The sequence below is a fragment of the Vidua chalybeata genome, chromosome 28, assembly GCF_026979565.1.
Source record: "Vidua chalybeata isolate OUT-0048 chromosome 28, bVidCha1 merged haplotype, whole genome shotgun sequence".
NCBI classification, from domain to species: domain Eukaryota; kingdom Metazoa; phylum Chordata; class Aves; order Passeriformes; family Viduidae; genus Vidua; species Vidua chalybeata.
In genome coordinates, this window is record NC_071557.1 from 3,407,229 (window position 1) to 3,435,200 (window position 27,972).

At 57.0% G+C, this 27,972-nt stretch overlaps 1 protein-coding gene across 1 annotated transcript; it reads left to right on the forward strand.

Moving 5' to 3' along the window:
• Positions 1-328: 328 nt before the first annotated feature.
• LOC128800884 (hexokinase-2-like) lies at positions 329-27,696 on the forward strand. The gene is given in 20 exon segments (XM_053966363.1): positions 329-436; positions 7,973-8,135; positions 13,855-14,003; positions 14,094-14,213; positions 16,135-16,230; positions 16,347-16,446; positions 16,718-16,901; positions 17,911-18,066; positions 18,177-18,410; positions 18,703-19,007; positions 19,529-19,677; positions 20,375-20,494; positions 20,582-20,677; positions 21,459-21,558; positions 21,658-21,841; positions 22,088-22,243; positions 22,734-22,967; positions 23,812-23,923; positions 23,925-24,045; positions 24,048-27,696. Coding segments are annotated over 20 exon segments (2,973 nt in total). The 5' UTR covers positions 329-373; the 3' UTR covers positions 24,179-27,696.
• The last annotated feature ends 276 nt before the right edge of the window (positions 27,697-27,972 follow it).

Sequence of the window (27,972 nt, forward strand, 5' to 3'; positions counted from 1 at the left end):
GTCCCCCTATTGTCCCCCCACTGTCCCCCCAGTATCACCCCAGTGTCCCCCCAGTATGACCCCATTGTCCCCCCACTGTCCCCCCACTGTCCCCCCGTTGTCCCCCCGGTGCCCCCTCACCCCCCCGCCTCACCCCGGTGCCGGGTTCGGCCCCGCCCCCCCGCGCGCGCCGGGCACACACCCTCGCGGCCGGGCCAATGGGGGAGCGGCGGCGCGGTCACGTCACGGGCGCGGGGGAAGCTCCTCAATGAGCGCGATTGGCGCGGGGAGCGCGCGGCGCTGCCGGGGCCGCTCCGCTCCGACCCCTCCGAGCCGAGCCGAGCCGAGCCGAGCCGTGCCGTGCCGTGCCGTGCCGTGCCGTGCCGCTCCCGCCATGATCGCATCGCACCTCCTCGCTTACTTCTTCACCGAGCTCAGCCATGACCAGGCGCAGAAGGTGAGGGGGGGGTCCCGCCGGGGGAAAGTGGGGAGCGGGAGAGGAAAAATGGAAAGGTGAAAAGGGGAAAGTGAAGGGGAAAAGGGGAAAGGGAAAAAAAAAAAAAAAGGGGAGGAAGAAGAGAAAATGGGGGGAGAGAAAAAAAAAAGGAAGAAAAAGGATGGGTAAAAGTAAAAACAAAAAAGGGAGAGAAAAGGAGAGGGGGAGAGTGACGAGGGAGAAAGAAGAGGAAAAGAAAAGGGAAGGAAAGTGAAAAGGGAAATAAGTGGGAAAAGGAGAAGAATAAGGAAAAAAGTTGAAAAAAGAAAGTAAAAGGAAGGAGAAAAAAAGAGAGAAAAGCAGAAGGAGAGGAAAGGAGTAAAAAGAGCAAAAAGAAAGGGGAAAGTGGAAAAAAAGAGTAAATGGGAAAAAAAAAACGAAAAAAGGGAAAAAAGGAGAAAAAACTTTTTAAAAGGGAACAGGAGGCGAAGATAAGCGGGGAGCGAAGGGGAAGCGGGGCCGGGCCGGCGGGTGGAGGCCCCGGCGCTGCCCGGCCGGGGCCGCGTGCGGTACGTGCCGCGGGACCCCGCGTGGCCGGGCGGCGGAGGGGGAGGAGGAGGAGGAGGAGGAAGGGGGGATCTCCGTGCCTCTGCCCGCCGGAGCGGGGACCCCCGCGGCCGCCCCGCGCAGCACGTGTCGCCGCTTCCCGCCGGCGCGGAGCATCCGCGGGCGCGGAGCATCCCCGGCAGCCGGCTCCTCCACTCCACCCCGGCCCGGGGCACCCGCGGGGATCGGGGTCAGCCCGGGCCACGAGTCCGGAGGTGGCACTTCCCCCTCGGGTCGCCTTCCGCACGCGGTGACCGCCGGCCCAAGGCGCACGTGTCCCCCCATACCCGCAGTGACAGTGATGGAAAACACCTTCCTGTCTCCCGTTCCCGTAGTTTTGGGGTTCTGAATCCTTGATTTCGGGGTCTGGAACTGCCCGAGTCTGTTCCTGGAGTGCCAGCCCCGTTGGGATGCCCGGAGTGTTGGTCACCCCCCCGTTCCGGAGCTCAGACACTGGGGAAAGCTCGAGTGTTCCTGCTCTCCATGGCTCCGGCCTTTGTCTGGCCAGGACAGCGCTTAGGCTGGGCTTAATAAATTATTCCTGGAGAAAAAATGCGAGATGGGAGAGCGCGCGGGGGCTCAGGCTCCTCCTGCAGTGCTCTGCTGGCATCTGGGAACAGGGCAGAGAGGAGCTCTTCTGTGATTCCTGACTCCGGGAATGGCCAGGATTTGCTGCTCTGAGTGTGAGGCGGTCAGAATTTGCAAATACCGCCATAAAAAAATCGAGGGAAATGCTTGGAGAGACCTGGGATAACCCTGGAGATGCTACCGGGGAAGTGAAACCTGCCACGTTGGCCCTTCACTGGTGTTAAATAGGAAGGAAACTGAGGCAGAATATTAAATTAAAAAAAAAAAAAAAAAAACAAACAAAAAAGAAAAAAAAAACAACACCAACCTAAACAAAGTGCAGGGAAAACTTCCCAAGGCAAAGTGATCCGCAAGGAAATACGGGCTCGGCTTCTCCCTCCCCGCTCGCCAGTGGCCCCGGGGTTGTGCAACAGCCAAATCCACGCTAGGGAAGGGGTTGTGTTGTGTAACCCTAGCAGAAATAGGCCAGCGGCACAGCCCGGCCCGGCTCCGGGCTGCTCACGCCTTCCTTATCGGGAATGGCTGGGAATAATGCAGGGGGAAAGCTGGGATGGAGGAATTCGCCTTCCTTACCCACCGGGAGAAGGGTGTACGAAGCCTTAGGAACCGGCTTCGTTTCCCTCACGGCTCCCAAACCCAAATTAAAAAAGGTTGTTGAGATGTGAGGGAGGGAAAAAAAAAATATCCAGGAGCCGCTGGCCGGAGCTGGGGATCCTGTGGGACATGGCACTGCCCTCCTGGCCGCCTCCACAACTGGATTTTCTGGGATATTTTTAAACAAATTCCCGTGAATCCTCCCAGTGAGGCAAAGCTGTGGGAGAGCACGGAGCTCAGCTCAGCTCAGGGAGAGGGGGGAGAAGCCAGCTGTCTGACCTGGCTGTTTCTACCGTGGCTGTAAAAATTATTCCTGGTTTATAAAGCTCCCCAGGCAAAGGGAGAAGCCAGGGAGCCCCCAGCACAGGGAGGTGGAGGGGGTGAGATTCTTGGAAAGCTGCAATTTGTTTGGTTGGGTCTTCTTATCAAACCCTGTATTTGCAAGAAAAGATTGTAGGTGGTAGCCTGGGATGTGTTTTCCCTTTGGATCAGGGAGAAAAGGAGCTCAGCTCCTTTTCCAATAGCTGTGGTTTGTGTCCACCTCAAGGCCTTGAAAATAGCCTCAAAAATGGGATTTTCCTTCCCATTATTGCCACGGAGCAGCTTTACCTGCTCTGCCACTCATCTGGGGGCATATTACCTTCCTCCCCAGCTCCTGCCCTTCTCCTGCCTGGAAAGTGGGTTGTCCAGACTTATCTAACGCCCAAGGGATTGTGCAAACTTTAATTAACCTCGGCAGCGTCCTTTGAGATCCCAGCTTGGAAGTTTGCCGCTGCTGCCCTGCGTTCCCCTGGGATGTGCAAGCTCACCCCGGCCTTCCTCGTCCCTCAGCCTCGTCACTGGGGGTGGGGATGGAATTGATTTCCCTGCCTTTGTGGCCATCCCCAAGCAGGGGCAGGCTTTCCTCTTTTTGTTTCTGAACTTTTTCCTTTGCCGAGGGATTAGTTTTACCCAGCTGATTCCTCCCTGGCTGCCTCTGTGGGTATGGGAGGGGCACTTATGGCAAATTCCTGGAAAACCAACTTGACAGCTTCCCGTGAGGCTGCCGAGGTCAGTGGCAGGAGCCAAGGTCAGTGGCAGGACAGCTTTTCCCACCTTTGGGAAGCTGTCCTGTGTCTCCTTCCTCCTCACCAGAGCTACCCAACCTCAGTTTCCTCCCACAGAGGGGGATGCTCCCACCATCCCAGGGAGGTTCTTGGGTTCAGTGACGATTTGCCAACCACACCCGAGCAGGATCTCTGCCCCAGGACCTTGTGGGTTTAACAGGGGCAGGGACAGGAGCAGCTGGATGTCTCCAGGTGCAGAACTGGAGCGTTTTCCCAGCTGAACTGGGCTTTAGTGGGGCAGTGGGGTCACCTGAGGATGGGCCGGTGGATGCTCCGCGGGGTCACTTCCTCGCCATCACCACCCGGCTCCACCTCCGGCGTAGATCCAGCTGCTGGCCCGGGGGGGGGGAGGACGGGGAGGAACCGGCCGAGCAGGAAACATCTGACTCAGCCGGGTGAGGATGACTCCGGGCGGGCGTGTGTCATCCCAGGCGGGAGGGAGGGCACACGTGGGCTTGGAGCCGGTGTGGAGGAGCTGAAGGATGTGGGTGCCAGCAGGGCCGGGGCTGGGGAGGGTGGGGGCAGCCCAGCATCACCCCTGTGTCACCCCAGGGAGGTCGGGCAAGGGGACGAGCCGGTTCCCTGCTCTGAGTCACCCGGGGTGGGAAACGCGGGCAGGCATGGGCAGCGCAGGGACTGAGAATGTGGGACAGGGAATAAACCCTTCAGGTCTTCACCCTGCTCCCTCTGCCTCACTTTCCCCAAATCCATCACGTCCTACCACGGATTCACGTGGCATGGGCTGGTGCTTGTGCAGCGTCTCCCTCCCAGAGAGCCAGCATCCCCTCAAACTTCAGGGATTCTTATGAAACAGCATGCTTCAAGTTAAAAAAACTGGGATAGGGAGGGAAGGAATTTAAAGAAAATAGAATTCCCAGCATAAATTTCCTTGGAGAGAGGGGTGACAGCACAAGTCATGGGTTTTGGGGTGTTCCAGCCTTCCCCGGATTTGAACATTGCTCCATCATCTTGCAGTCAACAAATGTTTGGCTTTGTTGCCAAAAAAGCAATAAATCTGTCCCAGAAAGCAGTCACCCTCTCCCAGTGCTCTGTTTTTGCTCAAAAATCTGCTGGAGTTAGTCACATCCAGCTGAAAACTGCAGCAGGAAATGCTTAGGGATGGGGAGAATGTGCTCCCAGCCTGGTTCCTGACAGCCACGTGGCTCTGGGACAGGATGCAGAGCAAAACAAAAACAAAAGGCAAACAGCTTCCCCTTCTCAGAACCTGGGATCATTAGTGGGAAAGATGTGTCTGGGACCCTATTGCAGAGGAACAAAGCTCCCCAGGCCTTCCCCTTCCCCTTCCTGCCCCGTGTCAACCTCAGCAGCCCTGCCCCATGTCCCCAGAGATGGGGACAGGCTCCCCAGCACCCCTGCCAGGGCAGCGTGTGAGCCAAGGAATTTACAGGATCCTGGAATGGGCTGGGTTGGAAGGGACCTAAAAGCCCACCCAGTGCCGTGGCAGGGACACCTCCCACTGTCCCAGGGTGCTCCCAGCCCTGTCCAGCCTGGCCTGGGACACTGCCAGGGATCTGGCATCCTATGCCAGGGCTTCGTCCCCCTCACAGCCAAGAATTCCTTCCCAATCTCCCATTCATCCCTGCCCTGTGGCAGTGGGAAGCCATTCCCTGTGTCCTGTCCCTCCATCCCTTGGCCAAATTCCCTCTCCAGCTCTCCTGGAACCCCTTCAGGCATTCTCTTCTCCAGGCTGAACAGCCCCAGATTGTTCCTATGGAGAATGGCATTGACTTGGAATTGAGTTATTTGAAGATCATATTTAATGAATATTTCCCCAGCACCGATCCCTTGGGGCCCAGGCTCCTTTAGAGGAGCCTTAAGGAACAGAACTGTGTCCAGGCTGCAGTACCAGAGCCATGAGGCTGGGAATAAAAGCTGTTTTTGGGGTTGCTTTAAGCTTGGCTTGGCTCAGCTCAGGTCGCACAGCAGCAGGATTTGGGCAAGCTGAGGTTTCCCAGCGGTGGCCATGCAGCCGGGACAGGCGACCCTGGGCACCTCTCCAGCATCCGGCGTGGAAATGAGCTGAGCCTTGGAGACAGCCTTGAGCCAGGAGATGGGGATTTGCTGGGGTTTGGTTCAAAAACGTGGCATTGAGCTCATTACACCCACAGCTACTCCGTGATCCGCAGCTTTAACGCGGTGTCCCGGGCTGGGGCATGCCCAGCGCTTCCCAGCTTCCATCCCTTCCTTCTCCCTTCAGTTTGTTTAGATTTCCTCGAGGAAACACCACTATTTAGTCTGGAAGCTTTCCAGAAACTCAACTGCCCCCTTCAGGATGCTAACCTAGTGACTTTGTTAGTTTGGAACTGGCAATCTGACCTAAACAATTCCACGTTCTTCAAAAGCGTTAAGCAACTGAGAAAGTGTTTTGTGTTGAAAGATGCTCAGACTCTGGCACTGCAGGCTGAATTCCCCGTTTTATCCCACCTTTGTAACAATTTGAGGGATGCTCAGATAAAACAATTTGTTTTATCCCACCTTTGTAACAGTTTGAGGGGTGCTCAGAGTAACCAACTGGGCCACAGGGCTGGGGAGTTTTGGGAAGGCCGGTGGCCGTGGCTCTTCCTTGGAGGGGCCAGGTGGATTCAGTGGGGAAGGACAGGGACTGCTCGTCCTAAAGCAGCCCTGACCTGCTTTAGCTGCCAAGTGGGGTGAGATCCACGTTGGGAGAAGATGATCCAGGTTTTAAGGGCTTTGGAGATTAGGGGAGGTCACCCTGTTCCTCAGGCTGAGGTTATTCTGGTGTGCTGGAGGACATGGGGGACGTGCCGAGTGGGGCCTGTCCTGGGGGAAGGGGGTGAAGCCTCAGTGGGGTTTTCCCTCTACTGGGATTTTTGGGTGTGGGGGGGTCTTCACTGCTGAGGAGCTCCCAAAGCACCCAGCTTCTCTGGGATGAGGAGTGTCTGCTCTGGGTTGATGGCATGGGCTGATAACCCTTGGGATAAACCTCAGGATGACCCTTGGCACAGCTCAAGGGGAGGTTTCCTACCCTGGGGCTGGCGTGGAGGAAAGCTCCAGCCCCAGAGCCGCCTCCTAACCAGTTAAATGGAGGTTACTGGTGCCAGTGACCGGAGCCTCAGCACATGAGAGGGAATTTTCAGCAGGTGAAAGCAAACAGGAGGGGAGGGAGGAGAGTGTTTGTTTGACTTCCTGCTGCTGAGCTGGATAAGGAGAGGCTGGCAAACACCTGGCACCAGGAAATCTCCAGGTTTCCTTCTCCTTGGCCTTTCCCTTGTGTTTGCCTGGTCTTCCACCTCCTGATTTTGGGAAGGAACTGAAAGCACCAGGAGAAGCTTTCAGTTCCTTCTCCTTTCAGGAGAAGCGGGGAGGAGGTTTTACTCAGAGCATGCTGCTCCTCAGGGGAAGCAGCATCACTCCTGGAATGTGCTGGGCTGGGCTTTCCTCCATCCCCTGGCCTCACCACGGGGATCTCAGCTCCCAGATTTCCAGCAGAACTCAGGGTGGGGAAAAAAGCCTGTGCTGGAGCACCCTGAGCCTGAAACACAGGCAGCCAGAAGTGCAGCAGGGCTGTTGTGTCCAGCCCAGGGTGGGATGGCACATCCCTGAGCGAGGTCACATTGGCCCCGGTGCAATTACTCACCCACAAAATGCCCATTTCCTCCAGCTCAGCCCCATAAAGCACAGCCCAGGCCTGGGTTCCGGTGACCCCGGTGTTACGTGCCTGCAGACAGGTGAGCACACGGGGTGGAGTTTTCCTCTGGACTTCTCAGGGCTTGCAGCTGCCCTTTAATTAATTCTGAGTGGAGCTAATTGGAGCGGGGCATGGTTTGGGAGCGGGCAGTGTCCGCCTCTCCCGCTCCCTGCTCCGGCCAGGCTGCTCAGGCACACACGGTGCTGCTGGTGGCTGGAAAGCAGCTTCTCCATCCCTTTCCCAGGCGAGACAAGATGCTTCCATGCCATTTTTAGAAGCATTCTCAGCTCAAGGGTACGCCAATTTCCAGGAATAAGGGGTGGGGTGGATTTCTTTCCTCTCTGGCCACAGCACACACTTGTGTCATTCTGGCCCTCGCTTGTGTCACTCCAGCTCCCACTTCTGTCACTTCAGCATGCTTTGCTCCAGGGTGTTGAGTAGCTCTGGGCTTTGGGGGTGATCTCAGCAGTGCAGAAATGACAGGGCAGTGGATTCCTGCCGAGCCTCCTCGGTGCATGAAGAGGCCCTGTGGGTCAAGGTCAAGGTGCGTTGATGCCGTGGAGTGGGAAGGGCTTTGCACCTGGAAAACCTCCACTGCCGACCTCCTGAGTCACCCCTGAGCCTGGATTCCTGCTTCTGTAGCAACCTGTTTGGGTGTCTGCAGGTGACCGAGTGGGAAGGTGCTTCGGAGCGCCAGGAGCAACTTGTGGGTCGGCATTCCCGGGCTGGCAGGGCCTGGGGAGGGGATGCAGGCTGGCCTTGGGCGAGCACCCTGGCAGAGGTGCAGGAGCAGCGGTGGGTGATGCCTGGCATGAGCAATTCCAGCAAAGCTGCTGTGCCCTGCCCTTTGGGACAGGTCAGAACCTGCCCCAGCTCCTTGTGTCCAGCCCAGCAGCCTCGGGAGGGGCTGGATGCTGTCCTGCTGTGTGCCGGGGCCTGTGCCCATGTCCCCAGCCCTCTGCCTGACCCCTGGGCTTTGTCTGCACCTTGCAGGTCGACAAGTACCTGTACCACATGCGGCTCTCTGATGAAACCCTGCTGGAGGTGTCCCAGCGTTTCGAGAAGGAGATGGAGAAGGGGCTGGGAGCAGACACCAACCCCACCGCCTCCGTGAAGATGCTGCCCACCTTCGTCAGGTCCACCCCAGACGGGACAGGTACGGGGAGGCCAGAGGTGCTCCTGGGGGAGCAGAGGGACAGCTGGGGACACCTGTCCTCCTGGCACTGCCAGAGCAGGGGTGGCACCCCCGGCATCACTGCTGGGGCTTCACCCTGCTCCGGCTGAGTGTGGGGCCAGGCCTGGCTCCCCACTCCGTGCTGGGGCTGGAGGGGCTCCCAGTTCCTGCAGGCAGGAGGGAGGAGGGAGGGAAGCCGCCCTCGCGTGCCCTTGCTGGCAGGACAGGGACAGTCACGGGTCCGGCTCATCAGATTTCATTAGCGGCGAGGTGGCTGCGGTGCCAGCGCTGTCTGAGTGCCACCGGGCCCCGGCAGAGCAGGGCCTCACAATGTGGCCTTTCTGCCTCTCCCCGAGCTGCCCAGGGCACGCTGCAGCCAGGCACATCCTCCTCTCAGCCCAAGGGACTGCTCCCTCGGGCATCCAGATGGGAAAGTGCTCCCTCTCCCAGGCTGGTGTTTTGGGAACGAGCTCGTCTCTATCCCTGCAGCATCACCCCTCGCCCTCAGGTGCAGCCAGGACACACCAGGTGTTTGGTCCTGGCTGCTAGGGGGAAGGAGGGACGGAGCTGAAGCTGCTCCAGATCCACAGCTGGGCTGGCAGCACCCTTGGCGGGCCGCAGGGATGGTCGGTTGTGCTGGATGCAGTTACTCAGAGCTGGGGTTGCCCTGTGCCACTTCCTGCACAGGGATCTGTGCCAAACCTCGGTGGCAGGGGCTGCTGGTCACCAACAGGAGAGGTGCACAAAGAGGGACAGAGCCCAGACCCCTCATGGCTGCTGGCTGTGTGCTCCCTGGGGGCAGGGACAGAAGTGACAGAGCCATGGAATCACAGAGCCATGGAATGGTTTGGGCTGGAAAAGCCCCCAAGTTGGTTAAATCCAACCATTCTATCCCTGACCTGTGTCCCCAAGTGCCACATGCACACAGCTGCTAAATCCCCCCAGGGATGGGGACTCCAGCACTGCCCTGGGCAGCTGTGCCAGGCCTGGACAGCCCTTTCCATGAAGGAATTTCCCCAACAACTTAAATCTTGTATATACTTTAATAACTTCCAGTTTGAAACCATTCCCCTGTCCTCTCACTACACCCCTGCTCAAAGTGTCTCCACCTTCCCTCTGAGCCCCTTTAATCCTCAAAGCACCCCCTGATCTTGGCCCCCCCAGCTGCACCTACACCCAAAAGCTGGACCTGGCTGCCTGCCCTGGGATTGAGATTCCAATCTATTTAAATGTTGGAGGATATTTTTAATTACAGGGACAGCCAGGAGCCGCCCCTGGGCATGGGAACTGGTGCAGCCAAAGGTGCTGGGTGCAGGTGGAGCATGTGTCAGCACTTCCAGCACCCTGACCTGCCTCTGGGAGAAGGAGCAATCCCTCCCCATGCCCTTACAAGACAGATCCTTGGCTCCCTTCCCTGTATCCAGCTTCTCCAGTGTCCCAGCTGGCATTTCTCACCCGGGGGAGGGGGGAAGGGGAAACAGCAGCATGGAAAATGGCACATGAGAGGGATGCTGGGGCAGTCATGGCGCTGCAGCTGCCCGGCGGGGGGTTGGAAAATGTGGGAGTTTAGAGCAAATCCGAGGGAAATGAGAGCTGGGATTCCCTGTCCAGCTCGAACTGGATCCAGCCTCTAAGTGGCATCAGTGTCCCTTGGGTTTTGGGGAGGGGGCTGGAAGGGGGCAAGTCAGGGCTGGGGGCTTGGTGCCAGATCCCTGGCACAGATGGTGTGGCAACAGCTAGGGAGGATCTCACTGTCCAGGGCTGTCCTTCCTTCTTCCCTCTTTTCAAAGCTCCTGGGCAAAGTCTGGCCTGGGCTGAGCACCTGTGCCAGATGCCAGCAGCTGCTCCCAGTCCAAGGACAGGTTATTCCTCTGCTCCAGCCCTGCTCTGAGCTGATGCTGCTGCTGCAAGGCTCCCAACCATCCACCTGTAGAATATCTCTGTCCTCCCTCCCCTCCTCCCGTGTCTCTGGGTGGGATTAGACCCCATTTAATGCTCAGCTCCAGGGGGATGAGAGGTGCTTATGGAAATACAAGGTCACACCTGCAGGTTAAGCCAAAACCCAGCCCTGGCTCTCGGGGGTTTTGCCATTCCAGTGTGGGGTGATAAGAGGGGGGAATTCTGCTTTGAAAGCAGAAGCTCTTCTAAAATCAACTTTCCTTGCTTTGCTTGGCTCTGGCACCCACTGGAACAGCACCGTGCCGTGCTGGCAGCGAGGTGATGGGGAAACAGATGCCAAATAAGCTTCTCCTTGGAGCCCCAGTGACTGTCCCGAGGGCTTTCCTTTCTCACTGCAACCATCACCCTCCTCCCTGCTCCATTCCTGTTTTTTCCAGGCTTTTCTGGGTGCCCAGGTTTCCTCCTCCACAATGGTGCTGGCACAAGGATCTTCTGGTGCATCCTCTGCTAAGCCCCAGCAGCTGATCACCCCAACCTGGAGCTTCCAGGAGGATGCTGCAGAACTTGGGGGTCAAATCTGGAAAACCCAAGGGATGGCATTTGGCAGCACCTTTCCCTTGGCTGGGGGGCTCAGCTCCTGCCAGTACCTGGCTGCCTCTGCAGGCAAAAAAAAAAAACAGCTGGTGTGTTGCAGAGCCTTGAAAGGCTTGGAAAAAATGGCTGCTCTCGTGCCCAGAAAACAGGGATTTACCACATCCCAGCAAGGCTTCCCAAGGAAGTTGTGTCTGCCTGGAAGTGTTCGAGGCCAGACTGGATGGGCATAGGTACAGTGGAAGGGCAGGGGAGTGGGACTGAGTGGTCCTTGGGGTCCCTTCCCATTCCCTGGCACCATGAATTACCTGGAAGGAGGGAGAGGCTACAGTGGGAAATGCCAGGGTCTGCAGCTCCACCTTATCCTGCATCTCCCTGGAATCTGGGCCTCCCAGCTTTTCCTCTTCCTCTTATTTTTCATTAATCCAATTTGCCAGAGGATTCCCAGGCAGTGGAATTGCAGTGGGTTAGGAGTCTTGAGGGGGGATCTCTGGGGTGAGCAGCCTCTGAGGTGCTGGGACATGATCCCACACACCAGGATCACAGCAGGTCCTCCAGGCACTCAGCTCTCACCCTTTGCCAAGAGCAAACAGCCCCTGGAACCAGGGCTCCGTGTTTGCCCTCGCTGTTTGGCTTGTGGGCTCAGCACCAGAGCTGATACCTTATCACGGGACCTGGGAGCCCAAAGTGGGGGGCAGTGCCCAGACCTGGAGCCCATCACGTGTTCCCAGCATGGCTGGGAATTTTCCAAGGGAGACTTTGCTGCCTTGTTCCTCCTGCAAAGCTGATCCACCCAGGAACTCCCAGGAATTTCCCCCAAACTGCTCCTTTTCTGGGATCCTCCTGGGCTCCCTGCCTTACCTCCAAGGAGCTGAGAGCGTCTAACCCTCTTGGCTCCAGTGCCCTTATCCCTGGTGTATTGATCACCCCCTGAGGTGTTCTCCATGCCCTGCTGGTACTGATCACCCCCTGAGGTGTTCTCCATGCCCTGCTGGTATTGGTCACCCCCCTGAGGTTTCTCTGTGCCCTGCTGATATTGATCAGCCCCTGAGGCGTTCTCCATGCCTTGCTGGTATTGATCATCCCCTGAGGTGCTCTCCGTGCTCTCAGTGCCAATGGCCAGGGGAGCTGTGACCCGTGTGAGGGGCAGGACACTATGGATGTTCCAGCTCTGCCCTGCTGTGGCTGAGGGTGCTGCCCGTGCTGGGCTCCCCAGGGTGCTGGGGAGCTCCTCCAAGGTTTTTCTGGTGTGTTTTCCACGTGAAGAACCTCCATGCCCCGTGGATGGCAGACAGGTTGCCAGACGAGCTGCCAAACTGGTTTAAAGCTAAGGGTCAGAGGGAGGAGGAAAAAGGAATATCCAGGGACTGACTGGAGCACTGCAGGAGCTCAGTGCCCTGCTGGCCCTGTGCCCCTCGGTGGTGGGTTTGTGCTCCTCAGGGATGGCCCTGTGCCCCTTGGTGGTGTGGTGGCTCTCTGCTCCTCACTGATGTGATGCTCTGACCCCTTTTTTGGTGCCATTCTGCCCCCCCAGGGGCTGCACTGACCCCTGACTGCACTCCCCACTCTCCGTGCCCATCTCTGATCCCCACACACCCCTCGGAGCCCCCGTTCCTCCCCCAGTCCCTGGAGCACAGCAGTTCCCTGGCCCTTTCCCCTCCATGGAGCTGCTCCAGCTCCCAGCCGGGGCCGTGCCCGTTCCCTCGCCCCGAGCCCTGCGGGGTCAGCCCGGCAGAGCCCGATGGAGCTGGGCTGGGGCTGGGGCTGCCTTTTCGGCTGGAGTCACTGGAGATGCCGGCCGGCGGGTGCATACTAATGACCTGCGGGTTTTGTTCCCTTTGTGCCGCACAGAGCCAGCGCAGCACATTCGGGGCTCCGCAGTGCTGAGAGAGGGCTTTCCCCGGCCCCCTCCGCCCTGAAACAGCCAGCTGGGCGCTTTTCCCTGCCCCAAAACAGGCCAGGGGACGGCCCTGGGGCTCCCCTTGGAGGAGCCTCCTCGGAGCCCTGGCTGCTGAGGATTTCAGCCTTTCTGTGCTGGCAGGCATTGACCCCCAGGAGAGCACTGCATTGACCTGGGCCGTGGAGAAGGCTTCCAAAATGGAATGGTAGAACTGGGATTGTGGGGGTGGAGTTTGAACACAAGTGTGTGATATCACAGGGTGAAAACTTAGAGTTTAAGGTTTTAGAATATAGTAATATATATAAGGCAAGATGGAGGTTTTAGGGAAGAGGCTGGTCCTTCTCCTTCTCCTTCTCCTTCTCCTTCTCCTTCTCCTTCTCCTTCTCCTTCTCCTTCTCCTTCTCCTTCTCCTTCTCCTTCTCCTTCTCCATGGGTTTGGGTGGTTTTGTGTAATTGGATTAAAAAGTCACATTGCGGGGCACGTGTGGTTGGTTATTGGGTTAAAAGTGAAAATAATTTAGGTGTCATTTCTTAATTGGACAGTTCATCCTTAAAAGGCCTTGTAGAGAGAGAGAGACACAGCTGCATTTTTAGTTTGTTAGAGTGAAGTGCTGCAGAACTCAGGGTTTGTGAGACACAGATAAGAGCTAATAAACATCCAAGTCCCAACAAGAAATACCCTCTCACATATTTAATCCTACCCTGGCAAAAAAGCAGCAAAGATTCCACACCAGCTCTCCTGGAGAAGGCAGCAGGGAGGCCCCAAAGCTGTTTGGGAGCTTCTCCCTCCCTGGTTTCCTGCTGCCACATGCCAGGAGTGTGTGGCATTCCTGGGGCAGGGAGGGAGCCTGGGCTGGGCTGAGCCTGAACACGAGGGGTTTGTAGTGCAGCAAGAGCTGAGCCAAGCTGCCACCAGGGTTGAACCCCTTGGGATGGAGGTTTAAGAGCTTCCACGAGCATCAGTAGGGTCAGGAATGGCTCTGCTGCCTTCTTCCTGATGGAGCCTGAGGCTGGAGCTCCAGGGATCCCTGTCGGTTTGGGATTTTCTTGGGGGGGGGAGGGGCTGATGGGATTCGTGCCCCAAAGCATCTGAATCTGCCTCAGTGATGGTCAAAAGATTGATCCTCTGTGGGGGCAGAGGAGGGGCAAGGGAATACAGCGACTGCTCCAATAAAATACCAAAAAAAACATATAATAACGGACAAAATGATGACATATAATAAAAAATCTGACCTTATCCTGGTAGCTGTGAGGGGGTGGTTACCTCAGGGCACTCCAAGCTCACAGGTTGTCCTTATCCTGACCCCACAGAGGATGGGGACTTCCTGGCCCTGGACCTGGGTGGCACCAACTTCCGAGTGCTGCGGGTGAAGGTGTCGGACAACGGGCTGCGCAAGGTGGAGATGGAGAACCAGATCTACGCCATCCCTGAGGAGCTCATGCGCGGCAGCGGAGTGCAGGTGGGCTCCTGGACAGCCCCTGCTGTGTCCTGGCCCCGGGGATCCTGCTGGGGGCAGTGAATTCCTGAATTCTTTACCCTTTTTTCCCAGCTTTTCGACCACATTGCCGAGTGTTTGGCCAACTTCCTGGACAAGCTGCAAATCAAAGACAAGAAGCTCCCCCTTGGCTTCACCTTCTCCTTCCCGTGCCACCAGACCAAGCTGGACGAGGTGGGTGAGGGGCTGTGCTCTCCCTGTGGGTTCCACACCAATTTAAACTCAGGCTTTTAATGAGGCTCATTGATTTTGGGTCACCCTTTCCTGAAGGGCCACCTCTCTCATCCCTGTAAAGGCATTTCCCAAGCTCTGGGTCACAGGAGCTCAGGAGCAGCACTGTCCTTTTATTTTTGTGAATATTTTTTGTTGGTGCAGTGACTCGGTGGTTGCAGGGTCAGGGGATGGAACATTCCTTCAGGGAATTGGCATCACCTCCCAATAACCCTCTTGCTTGTCATCTTCTCCAAACACACTATAAACCCCCTGTTTAAAAGAAAATTAAGGATGTGTGCCAGATTGCCTTTTTTAAAAGCTGTTTGATGGCAATAAGTGGTGTTGGATATCCTGTTTTAAACACATCTGGCCAGGTTTTCATAGGAGCCCGGAGGGATTGGGGTTGAAAGGGACCTTAAGGACCATTCAGAGTTCAGAGCAGGGTCACATTGCACTGCCTCCAAGCCCTGTGCAGCCTGGCCTTGGACACTTCTAGGGATCTGGGGGCAGCCACAGCTGCTCTGGGCAATCCTGGGTTTCTGGATTTGCCCTGATTTATCTTGAGGGTTTTTCACCTACCACCCACCGTGACCTTTGACAGGGTCTAGCAGGGCGTGGCGCTGCAGAGCCAGGGGTGTGTCCCGGAAGCTGCAGGGCTCTGGGGAGTGACGTTTCCCTGGGATGCCTCCATGGAAAGCAGCTTTTTCAGCCAGACGTGCCGAGCATCACATCCCTGAGCATCACATCCCTCCCTGTCCCCCCTGTCCCCTCCGCCAGCCCCGGGCACCGATGGCTGTCATTGTCACTGTCACTGTCAGCTCTGCTGGAGCTGTGACCTCGCCGGGAGATCAAACATCCCCAAGCCCAGCGAGGCATGTGGGCCCTGCTGCTGAGGGGTGGTGCTGGCTCTCCTTGTCCCTTTGTACCCCTGGGATGGGCAGGGACTGGGGGTGATGCTGGCTCTCCCTGCCCCTTTCCCCCCGCCAGGATGAGCAGGGGCTGGGGGTGGTGCTGGCTCTCCCTGCCCTTATTTCCCCCCCCGGGATGGGCAGGGGCCCGGCTCCATGGAGCGCAGCAGCCCCGGCACGTCCTCCCGGCGCTGCGCGGAGCCCCAGCGGCTCCGGGAGGGATTAACGCTCCCCTCCTGCAGCCACGGGGCTGGGAAGAACGGGAGAATGCAGAAGCTGCAGGAGGAAGGATCTGCGCCCCGTGACCCCACCGGCGTCGTGTTGCTCAGTGCCTCAGTTTCCCCAGCTCTAAGGCAGGGCGGGTGTCTGCCTCCCTAAGGGGGCTGTGGCCATAGGGTTGGAGATTCCAAATGTCACTGAGTCCTTTTCCCGCCCCCAGGGCTCAGCTCAGCCCCTGGGCAGGTGCCTCTGGCCACAGGGGACTGTGAGCCCCCACCCCACAGGGAAGGGTCAGGGATCATTCTATAGGTACAGTGAGGCCTCCACCCCACAGGGCTGGGTCAGGGATTGTTCCATAGGTACAGTGAGCCCCTACCCCACAGGGCTGGGTCAGGGAGCATTCCAAAGGCACCGTGAGCCTCTAACCCCACAGGGCTGGGTCAGGGAGCATTCCATAGGCACAGCAAGCCATCCACCCCTCAGGGATGGGTCAAGGAGCATTCCTTGGGCTTGTGAACAAGTTTTGCTGCAGGGCTCAATCAAACCTGGTCATGGGAAGCATGTTCCTGCTGCCAGGGCAGCAACGAGCAGCTCACGTGTGATTTCGTGGCCATAAACTTTATCTGACACGGAAGCTGCGGCTGATAGCGCAGCTGCTGAGCTGATAATGGGGGGCTCCCCCCGCGGGGCCGCATGCCCCCTGTGCCAGGAGCCAGGAGTCACCTCCAAGCTCCCCTCTTGCTGTTCCCCTGCAGAGTATCCTCGTGACATGGACGAAGGGGTTCAAGTGCAGCAGCGTGGAGGGGAGGGACGTGGTGTCCCTGCTGCGCAAGTCCATCAAGAAAAGAGGGGTAAGAGGCTGGGGTGGGGGCACACGGGTCCTGGCACAGGACACCTCAGCTCCGTGGGGCTGTTCTGGGCAGTTTTGTCTCTGTTGGGTCACCCTCTCTCGTTTCCACCGTCTCAGGACTTCGACATCGACATTGTGGCCGTGGTGAATGACACCGTGGGAACCATGATGACCTGTGGCTACGATGACCACAACTGTGAAGTTGGCCTCATTGTTGGTGAGCTGCAGCGAGGGGGGAAGATGTTTTGGGGATGTTTCCTGGGGTCCAGCCCTCCGGGAGAGCCAGAGGGAGATCCTGCTTCTTGCAGGCCTTTGGGGGAAAAAAGAGAGGGTGATATCAGTGTTGGAAAACCAGCATTGTCCAGTGCTTGTTTGCTCAGCTCTTCGCTTTCTTTGGTGCGCTGGGCTGTGGCCAAAGGGAATTTGGGAATAATGGGAATGAGGGAAAGGCGGTGTCCTCACTCACCCTGTGCCCCTGCTCGGCCCAGGAACTGGTACCAATGCCTGCTACATGGAGGAGATGAGGCACATCGACCTGGTGGAAGGGGACGAAGGCCGCATGTGCATCAACATGGAGTGGGGGGCCTTTGGTGACGACGGTGTGCTCAACGACATCCGCACTGAGTTTGACCGTGAGATCGACATGGGCTCGCTCAACCCTGGCAAACAATTGTGAGCAGATTCTTGGCTCAGGCTCGTGGTTTGCTCAGCATTGTGCATCCTCCCATAGCGCCGGCATTACTGGGACTGGGGAGGTCAGCCCAGCTAACTGGGTCACCGTGTCCTCTGCCACTGGGGCAGAGAGGGGCTGTGTCCCAAAGCAGGGCTGTCCCAAAGCAGGGCTGTGTCCCAAAGCAGGGCTGTGTCCCAAACCAGGGCTGTGTCCCAAAGCAGGGCTGTGTCCCAAAGCAGGGCTGTGTCCCAAAGCAGGGCTGTCCCAAAGCAGGAGCTGTGTCCCAAAGCAGGGGCTGTGTCCCAAAGCAGGGCTGTGTCCCAAAGCAGGGCTGTCCCAAACCAGGGCTGTCTGCCCCACCTGCTGCCCTCCTGAGCCTCTCATGTGAATGATTCCTGTTCCCTTCCTGGCCAGCAAATTCCCTCACCAGCCCAGGCAGACACCCTCACCCAGTGTCCACATCCCAGTCCTACAGATCCCCCATTCCCCACAGGGCTGCTGTGGCGTGGGGGTGATCTGGGAGTCCCTGCAAACTGACTGAGCCCCTTCAGGTGGCCACGAGACCTCTTTGCACAATGATGGCCTCATATTCTCAGTGAGGGGATAAACTGCTCTGGGAAGAGATTACCTAGATTCTGTTTGGGATGGGAGGCTGCCAAGGGGTTTTCAGGTCAGCCTATGGCCACTTCATGGCACACACAGCCAAAAACACACATGGTTTAGCCTGGAGAAAAGGAGGCTCGGGTGGAGCTGATGGAGAGATAGGAGAGGTTTAGGTTGGATATTAGGGAAGATTTATGCTCTGAAAGGGCGGTCAAGTGTGGCACAGGCTGCCCAGGGCGGTGTCACCATCTCTGGAGGGATCTAACAGCTCTGTGGATGTGGCACTTGGGGACGTGGGTTAGCTGTGGCCTTGGCAGAGCTGGGGAATGGCTGGACTGATAACCCTGGAGGGCTTTTCAAGCCCAAACCATTCCCTGATTCCATCTGATGCTTCCCCATGGGCAGGTTTGAGAAGATGATCAGTGGGATGTACATGGGGGAGCTGGTCAGGCTCATCCTGGTGAAGATGGCCAAGGAAGGGCTGTTGTTTGGGGGAAGGCTCACGCCGGATCTGCTCACCACGGGCCACTTCGAGACCAGATTCGTGTCTGCCATTGAGAAGTAAGTAGGATCCAGGGGTTTCCTGGATGGACCAGCACTGAGCCAATGTGGCCCACCACCACCCAGCAAAAGCTGTGTTCCCAGGCACGAACCCCTTTTTGAACTAACAGGGAGAAGGAAGGGCTGCAGAAAGCTCACGAGATCCTGAGCAAGCTGGGCCTGGAGCCGTCGCACGAGGACTGCCTGGCCACGCTGCGCGTCTGCCAGATCGTGTCGACGCGCTCGGCCAGCCTGTGCGGGGCCACGCTGGCCGCCGTGCTGCGCCGCATCAAGGACAACAAGGGGGTGGAGAGGCTGCGCTCCACCGTGGGCGTGGACGGTTCCGTGTACAAGAAACACCCGCAGTGAGTGCGGGACATGGATGGGACAGGGACGGGGACAGGGGCGGCTGGGGACAGGGACGGGGACAGGGGCCTGAGGGTGCTGAGGACAGGGACAGGGACCTGGGGGTCCTGGGGACAGGGACAGGGGCCTGGGGGTGCTGGGGACAGGGACTGAGAGGGATCTGCTGCTGCCAGCAGTGCGCACAGCTTGGCACAAGGGAAGTGCCTCCAAATATCCCTCGGGCCCCTCGTTTGGGTCCCAGGGGGTCCCCAGAAGGTCACACTCAATGTCCCCTCTCCTCCTCCTCCCCAGCTTTGCCCGTCGCATGCACAAGACCGTGCGGCAGCTGCTGCCGGACTGCGAGATCCGCTTCATCCGCTCAGAGGACGGGAGCGGCAAAGGGGCGGCCATGGTGACAGCCGTGGCCTACAGGCTGGCTGCACAGCACAAGGCCCGGCAGAAGATCCTGGAGCCCCTCAAGCTGAGCCATGAGCAGCTGCTGGAGGTGAAGGAAAGGATGAGGATAGAGATGGAGAAAGGGCTGGGCAAGGAGACGCACGCGGAGGCGACGGTGAAAATGCTGCCCACCTACGTGTGCTCCACTCCCGATGGAACAGGTGATGTGTCCTATGTAAGGCCCCTGTGTGTGAGCCCATGGCTGTCCTGCATCCTTGGGAGTGGCTGGATCCTTTGCTGTGGCCGGTTCCTCTTTGTGGTGGGAGTGGCACAAACCTCCAGTTTGGTACTGGGCAGAGCACTGAGCCTCCAGGACGTTCTGCACCTGACTTAACACAAAGCCTGGCTCTGCATGGCCACAAATCCTGCCTCAGGATTCTCTCCACCCTCATCCTGGGTTGTGCTCCTGGCTCTTCCTGACCTTGGCTTGAAGCTCGTGCAGGGCCAGGAGCTGGACTTCAATGATCCTTGTGGGTCCCTTCCAACTCAGGTTTATGATTCGAAGCCTCATCGTCACCCTGAGTCTGGCGCAAACCTCTCCATCCTCTGTTCCTGCCTATCCCCAGCCATGTCTGCATTTCCATCCCTCTCCCTGGAAGAGGGCAGATCCATGTCTGCTCTGTGCCACACCCTGGATGCCCCATGCTGGGATCTCTCCTGATGATCCTCTCTTGGCTTGCAGAAAAGGGAGATTTCCTTGCCCTGGACCTGGGAGGAACCAACTTCCGCGTGCTGCTGGTGCGCGTCAGGAACGGGATGCGGCGCGGGGTGGAAATGCACAACAAGATCTACTCCATCCCTGTGGAGATCATGCAGGGCACGGGAGAGGAGGTCAGCATGGGCAGACGGAGAGGGGGAAGGGGCCTCTTCCCTGGGGTGGCTGAGGCAGGGCTGACCACAGAGCAGGTTTTGCCTTTCCAGGGAGCAAAACCAGGACTGGGGAGGGCTGGTGCTCTCCTGCCCTTAGAGCAGCAAGTTGTGCCCAAGGCTGTGGAGTTTGGGAAGCTGGAGTCTGGTTTTTAGGTTAGAAATGGTGTTATTCCCAGACATGAGTGAGCCTCCCTGAATCACACACACTCCACAAGGGCAGATAAGCATCATCCCCATTTCCCAGATAGGGAAACCACAAGTGGTGAGACACATTTGGAAAGAGTTTTGCAAAGCACTCCAGGCAGTGCTGGGGGACTGGGAGTATCTGCAGCAGACTGGGCTGGAGGGCTGTGGGGTTCCCTTGCAGAGGGATTCCCGTGTCACCTCCCTGCTGGCCCCCACCCCTCCAAGGGCATTATCTCACAGGTGGAGATAATGCAGGGATTTGGCCACGCTGTGGGTGGGGAGGAGGGTGAACTGAGCTTTTTGGGGTTGCTCACCTCCCACAGTGCAGCTGAGCCACATCCCGCTCCATTCCAAGTCCTGGGAGTGATTTGAGCATTCCAGCAGGCCTGGGAATGGGTTGGAGCCCCCAGCAGTTTGGCCAGGCTGGGCAATGGCTGTGGTGGTAACTCTTCCCCTTGGCTTTGCTCTCCAGCTCTTTGACCACATTGTCCACTGCATCTCCGACTTCCTGGAGTACATGGGGATGAAGGGCGTGTCGCTCCCGCTGGGATTCACCTTCTCCTTCCCTTGCCAGCAGAACAACCTGGACGAGGTAACCCCAGCCCTCCTGGCAGCATCCCTGGCTGTGCCTCCCACCTGCTGTTGAGGGGGACTCACTGGGGCTTTTTTCCCACAACAGGGAATTCTCCTGAAGTGGACGAAAGGTTTCAAGGCGACGGGCTGCGAGGGAGAGGACGTGGTGGGGCTGCTGAAGGAGGCCATTCACAGGAGAGAGGTGAGCAGCCACAGGGCTGGGAGAAGCCAGCGGCTGCTCCCACATCCTGGCTCTCTTTAGCATCATTAATTGGCCTGTAAAACAAATTACTGGGCTGAGCTCAGCATAATGAGTGTCGGAATTTTCACAGCCGCCCTTACTCATCACTTGAGGTTGGATTTTCAGACCCTGGAGCTATGGGCTGGCTCCTGGCCAGGGCTGGAGCAGACTTGTCTGGGCCTGAGCTCAGGAGACACCAGCTCGTTTCCTCGGCACAGACCACCCCGAGCTCCTGCCCAGGGGCTTCTCCTGGCAGGGCTGACCCAGCCCCTGGGCAGCTGGAGGTGTCTGAGGTCTGAGCTCTACCTGCAGGCAGGTGGGGCTGGGGGAAATCCATGGGTGCCTCCGTGTCTGTGGAGGTGGGTGGTCATGGAGGACAAGGGAGAACAGTTTTAAACTAAAAGAGGAGAGATTTAGGTTGAATGTTAGGAAGAAATTCCTCCCTGTGAGAGTGGGGAGGCCCTGGCAGATGGTGCCCAGAGCAGTTGTGGCTGCCCCAGGATCCCTGGAAGTCTTGGATGGGACATGGAGCAGCCTGGGGCAGTGGAAGGTGTCCCTGCCCATGGCAGGGGGGAGAATGGGATGGGCTTTAAGGACCTTTCCAGCTCAGAATCATTCCATGATTCTGTGACTCTGACTGCCACACTCAGCAGACAGCCAGGTCCTTTCCCAGCTGTGGGAGCAGACTTAGCAGGAATTCCAAGCCCTCCAGGAATCACTGGTGCAATCCACCCCTCTGCAGGAATTTGACCTGGACGTGGTGGCAGTGGTCAATGACACAGTTGGCACCATGATGACCTGTGGGTACGAGGATCCCTACTGTGAAGTTGGGCTGATTGTTGGTGAGAACCGAAAGTTCCTCGTGGAGCTCCTGCTCTGTGGTGCCACCTCTGCCCCGGGAGGTGTCCCAGGGGTCCCTCTGATCCCGCTCCTCTCCGCAGGCACGGGCAGCAACGCCTGCTACATGGAGGAGATGAGGAACGTGGAGCTGGTGGAAGGGGATGAGGGCAGGATGTGTGTCAACATGGAGTGGGGCGCCTTCGGGGACAGCGGGTGCCTGGATGACATTCGGACGGAGTTCGACCTGGCGGTGGATGAGCTGTCCCTCAACCCTGGCAAGCAGAGGTGGGTGGTGGCTTTGGGGGGCTGGAAGGGACCCCATGGGGCTGAGGGTCCAGGAGCAGATAAGCCCCACCAGCCCCTTGGTGGATCCAGGGGATGATGGGCAGGACACCGACGTGTCCCTCCTCCCCTCCCGTGGGTGGACTTGCTGAAGGGGTTGTGCTGAGGGCACCTGGCAGAGCTGGAATCCCCACGCAGCCCCAGTGTCCCTTCCTGTCCTGATGTCCAGCCTCATCCCCTCCTGCCCAGGTATGAGAAGATGATCAGTGGGATGTACCTGGGGGAAATCGTCCGCAACATACTGATGGACTTCACCAAGAAAGGGCTGCTCTTCCGGGGACGGATCTCGGAGAGGCTGAAGACCAGAGGGATCTTTGAGACCAAGTTCCTGTCCCAGATAGAGAGGTGAGCTCCAACAGGGCATGAGCACCAGCTGCCAGTCAGAGCACGGATGGAATCTGGGGGACGTGACCCCAGGGCTGGTGGGAGAAGTTCCACGTGCTTGGTCTGGAGCCAGGGTGATGCAGGATGGTGCCACAGGGATAAATCAGCAGAGCCCACGTGGTTGTGTGGAGAGACAAGGAGGCTGTCTGGGGCTGGCAGCACAGACAGCTCTTTATCCCCTCTGCCCTGGGCAAAGAGGGGGTGGGAACACCCTGTGGGTTGCAGGGGTGTCACACTCCGCTGGCTTTGTCCTGAAATTGCCTCCCTGATTAGGATGTGACACCAGGCCACGTCCAGGTCTGAAAGCTGAGGTTGAAGGGGGCTGTAGGGCTACCCCAGGCACTGTCACGAGCCACGAGTGCCCGGGCTGGGCAGGACGTAGGTGAGGAAGGGGAGGCCGCACGTCCCAGCTACTCCATCCCTAACGCTGCCCCTGCTGTGTCCCCCCCAGCGACTGCCTGGCCCTGCTGCAGGTGCGCTCCATCCTGCAGCACCTGGGGCTGGAGTCCACGTGCGATGACAGCATCATTGTCAAGGAGGTGTGCACGGTGGTGGCGTGGCGCGCGGCCCAGCTCTGCGGCGCCGGCATGGCCGCCGTGGTGGACAAGATCCGTGAGAACCGCGGCCTGGACTTCCTCAAAATCACCGTTGGCGTGGACGGGACACTCTACAAGCTGCACCCTCAGTGAGTGCCTCTGGCTGTGCTCCAAGGGGGCACCTGCCCGCCTTGGGCAGGCGGAGGGCTCGGGGGGAAGGTTCAGGGGGTAATGGGGGAGGATTTGAGGGGTTTCGGGGGCTTGAGGGCTGCCAGGAGCTCGTTGACCCAAATTTGAGGCCCAGCAGGAGTCAGCTACTCCCGTAAGGACAGGGGTTCCTCCAGTCCCACTGGGCCTGGCCCAGATGTGGTGACCAGGTTCAGCGTCAAGTCATGGGCATGAGGCAGCTCTAACCAGCAATGAGCTGGGTCATGAGAACTTGCCCATGCCAGAGCTGCCCGGCTGGTACTGCTGGGCACTCGAGCTCAGACAGAGACTAAGGCACTGGGCTGAGTTTAAATAGGGCTCAGGAGCTCATGGGCAAAGCGAGGCACTCAAAACTCCCCCCAGGTTGGGCTGGTCAGGGCTGTTGAGGCTCATTAGCACTCCAAGGGCTTGGTGGGCCTCGAGAAGGAGTTGGGTGAAGGCACAGCACAGTTCTGTTGTAACCGTGAGCTTGGGCTGAAGTGTGGAGACTTGGGCTTTCTAAGCTTCATCCCTGGCAACTCTGTCTCCATCCATCCATCCATCCATCCATCCATCCATCCATCCATCCATCCATCCATCCATCCATCCATCCATCCATCCATCATCCATCCATCCATCCATCCATCCATCCATCCATCCATCCATCCATCCATCCATCCATCCATCCATCCCCTTGGGGTCTGCGTTGCTCCTCGAGGCTCTGTGCAAGGCGCATTAGGGGTTGGGACTGACACCTTCACCCTGTGGCCAGTTAATTCAGAACCTCTCCCTCTCCTTGCCCTGCAGCTTCTCCACGGTCCTGCAGGAGACAGTGAGGCAGCTGTCCCCCAAGTGTGAAGTGACCTTCCTGCAGTCGGAGGACGGCAGCGGCAAAGGCGCCGCGCTGATCACGGCCGTGGCCTGCCGCATCCGCGAGGCTGGGCAGCGGTAGAGGGAAGCAGGTTTGCCCAAGAGCTTGGTTTCAGAACAGGACGTTTCCTCATCCAGCCCCTCCCTCCCTCTGCACACACCCACACACCCCCTCCCCTCCAAGCAGACTCGTAGCTTTACTTGTTCTCCGAGGCACCACGGTGGGACTGGAGGCGCCGTGGGCTCTGTACCAAGCGTTGTCGTAGGGGTTTCCTTGCATGCCATAAAACCAGCTGTCGAGTAAAGCTCACAGCGTCTTTTGGCTTCTCCCTGCACTTCCAGGTGGAGCTGGAGCTGTCCCACCTCTGTCACACCCCAGCTCTCCTCCCACCGCCCCGACCACTGGCCCTCCCCTAGCAGCAGTAGGGATAACACTCAGATAATTCAGACACTGCATTGTCACTTTAACAGTACCTATTTATGTGTGTAGCTGTCCGTGCCGTAGAAGCAAACCTCTAAGATTGGGCTAAAGACCTCCACTAGTCTTTTACCCTGATCAAGGCTGTGTTATTTCCATGAAAGTCATGGTAACTCTTAAAGCACAGGGTGCAGAGTTCCAGCGGCGTGGCCGCGGCTGCACTGGAGGTACCGCGTATCTCCCTTGGCGAGCAGTCCTGGAGAACCTGCTGGAGCCAGGCTGCAGGGGCCCCTCAGCCAGCCCAGCAGAGCACGTGCCTGGAAATAATTGGGGACTCAGGGTCTAATCCCATTTCCTGACCTCTCACCCGCACCCTGAGCAGTGTGTAGGAACGTGGCACGTGTAGAGTCGTGTTTCACCCCTGGACACCACCACCCCCTTCCCTGGTGCATGTGTGGGCTCCAGGAGCTGCTGCCACGGGTCAGTGTCTCCCTTGCCAAGCCCCAAACCCGTGGCCGTGTCTGCCCTTGGCGTGGAGAGTCTGGTTTGCTTTGTGTCTGTGAAATTGTGAAATAGTTCTGCAGCTGCAGCCTTTAGGTGGCACCTGGATTTATACACTGTATATTTATGTTTTAAGAGATCGGATGTCTTTTTATGTACATAGTCTGGGGGGGGGTTGTATCACTTAGTTTTAATGTCACCTTTTCATGTCATTGAAGAAGAGTACAGAGTAATTTTTTTTTTTTTCTTCTGTCGTGTAATTTTTTTTTTTTTTTTTTAATTTAAAATTTTTTTGGGGTAGACTGGAAAAAGAGACCCAAATACCTGAGGACTGTTGTACAAGAGGTTTGGGCATTCTGACTTTATCACCAGGACAAAAGGGAAAGCAGAAAGCCAGGGCGTGCAGGAGCAGTGGGGCCCTGCGGTGATGCTGTCGGCTTCAGGCTGGGTTTAACCTTAGGACAGGTTTTATTTTGTCCCTTGCCCTCCCCAGCTGTGCTCTGGAAGGTCACATCCATGGGGGGATGACATAACCCAGGGCCCTGCAGGTCCCCAGGGACCCCTGTGCCCGCAGCATCACCTTGTGCCATGGCCCAATGCAGGGATCCATTTTTGCCAACAGAAAACTCTGGATGAACTAAAAGCTGCAGGTCTCTGCCTCAGTGAGAGGAGGCAGACAGAGGGTGGGGGGGGTTTTCTGTAAATATTTAGCAGAAGTTAATGAAATTTCAGTGATGTACAAAAAAATATAATAACTAATAAACCCCACAATCAGCCCTTCAGATTGGAGGATAGAGTTTTTGTCTATTTTTATGTATATTTTTATACTGCTTGGGGTAACCTTATTACCAAAAGTCTCTCTTCTGTGTTGGGGGTCAAGTTCAGTAGCACAATTTTAAAGGAAAATTACTCTTTTGGGCATTTTAAATGCTTATTTTTTTATAAGCCTCAAGACAATTATAACAAATAAAACCTGTGTATAGAAATGATGTAAGAAACCAAGTTTAGTGGAAGTTTTAGAAGCTGTTAAATAAATCTTTGAAGGATGATACAGAAATCCTGTAATCTGGTACCAAGCAGTTTTGTGTGATTTTTTTCCCTCAGAAAACCAGCATTTTGCCTACTGAAAAATCAAACCAGAAATCTTTTTAACTGCTGCACTGTACAGAGTTGCATTAGTGGCTGTTTTTATTCTTAGCCAGCTGTGCCCCGTCTGAAATCCATAGTGTTTTCATCCGTCAGTGAGTGAAACTTTATACAACAGCAGTTTTGGGGGCAGAATGGGAAGGATGGGGAGCTGAGTAGCCCTGCTTTTGAGCAGGGAAATGACAGGGTGAGAGGGGAACTGGGGAGCTGAGGTACCTGGACTGGAGCAGGGTCACCACAGTCCCCTCACCTGCCTGGGGTGAAGGAGGGGCTGCAGCTCCACAGGGGTGAGGCACCCTTGTGGGTGGTGGTGGATTTTTGGATACCCCTCTGGGTCTCCAAGGCTCCCCTAATAATGCTGGAAAGCTTTTGCTTAGACTCAGAATCAAGCAGGGTCTGGAATGTTTCCAGTTCAAAGCGTTGCAGGACACCTGTGGGTGCAGGTGCACCCTCCCCAGGGCTGCAGGGAGGGGTCTGGGGAGCCCCTGGAGGAGTTTGTGCTCCCCGGGGTACCCAGTGGGACCAGCCCTGCAGGTGTTGGATGTCCAGCCCGACTGGGACTGGGACCTCACGCCAAAATGTCGCCATGGGATGTTCTGTGAATGTGTTTAAAATGAAGAAGGGAAGATTTAATCCTAATTACTGATATGAAGGGAAGATCAAATGATTATCTGTGGGGACAGAGGAACAGACTGGTCAGGCTGATTTGCCCAGTCTGTGTCTTCCCTGCAGCAAGAAGTGCTGCTTTGTGGGTTTAGGATGGTTTTGTTTTGCTTGGTTGTTCCCATCTGGATGCATTTTCTTTGCACTCCCAGGGTGCTGGAATGTTCTCTGGCCACACAGGCACCAGGGAACAGAGTCTCTGCCCTTCCCTCCCTGGCAAATCTCTCCTCCTTGGTACTTTGGACAGGATTTTATTGGGTTTTTAAAATATATGTAGATCTATATAAACACAATCAGTAAATTAGTGAGACTCGCAAGCAGAATTTGCCTCTTCCCTTCCTGGAGTCCAAGGCTGGCAGGGAGAAGCTGTGCTCAGTAGCCCGAGGGTATCAGTGGGGCACAGATCTGTGGCCTGGCAACAGCTTGGGTGCGGTTTGACCCGAGATAACTCCGTGCCTGCTCTCCCTTATCAGGCAATCCAAACCCATCTGGCTGTCAGAGAGATAAGGAGGTGAAAGGTCCAAGTGCACGGCAGGGGAGAAGTACAAAACGCTGGCAAAATGCACCATTTGTGCAGGGGTTGTGGGGTACAAGGTAACAACACCACCACCTGGACTGTGGGGAGCCCTCGCCAGTCCCCTCCAGACAAGGAAAATGCCTGCTTTGGGAGATCAGTCACTTGCTCTGGCACAAAAATGGGCACTGAAGGCAGAAAGAGGCAATTCCTGTTCTCAAGGTTATTTGGAGAGAGGAAAATTCTTTCCCTTGTGACATCCCTGACCAGTCCTGACCTTTCTGGCCTGAAGCAAAGAAAATGCATCTCGATGTGGGCGCTGGCTCTGTGCGGGCAGGGGAGTCATAAAGCCAAAGACTGTGGCTGCTGGCAGAAACGAGTGCTGTAGATTCACCTGATGTTGTTCTTTCGTGTTTACAATATTTATTTCTAGCAATTGACTGCAATGATGATATATATAGGCTTCCTTATTTTTGTACTTTTCATACCGTTCTCCTGAGTGTGGTGTTGTACTGCTCAGCTCCCCTCGGCCACCACTGCTGCTCCTCGTCAGTGACAATAAAGCAGAGAAAAACAACCACCACCCATTGCTGGACTCAGTGTCGTGTGTCTCTGCCCCTTGGCAATCCCTGCGGAAGGGCACCTGTGCCCAGCCCACCCCAAATCCCTGGTGCTGGCCCCTGGGCAGAGGGACCCAGCTGGGAAGGGGCAGTGCCCCACAGCCAGGAGGGCACAGGGACACCAAGGGATCAAGGGAAGGGGTTGTAGTCTGGAAAATAAATACCAGGATGAGTTTCCTGCTCCACATCCTGGTGACACTGGGTGGGTCACGGGGGAGCCCTGGGGTCCAGAGGGC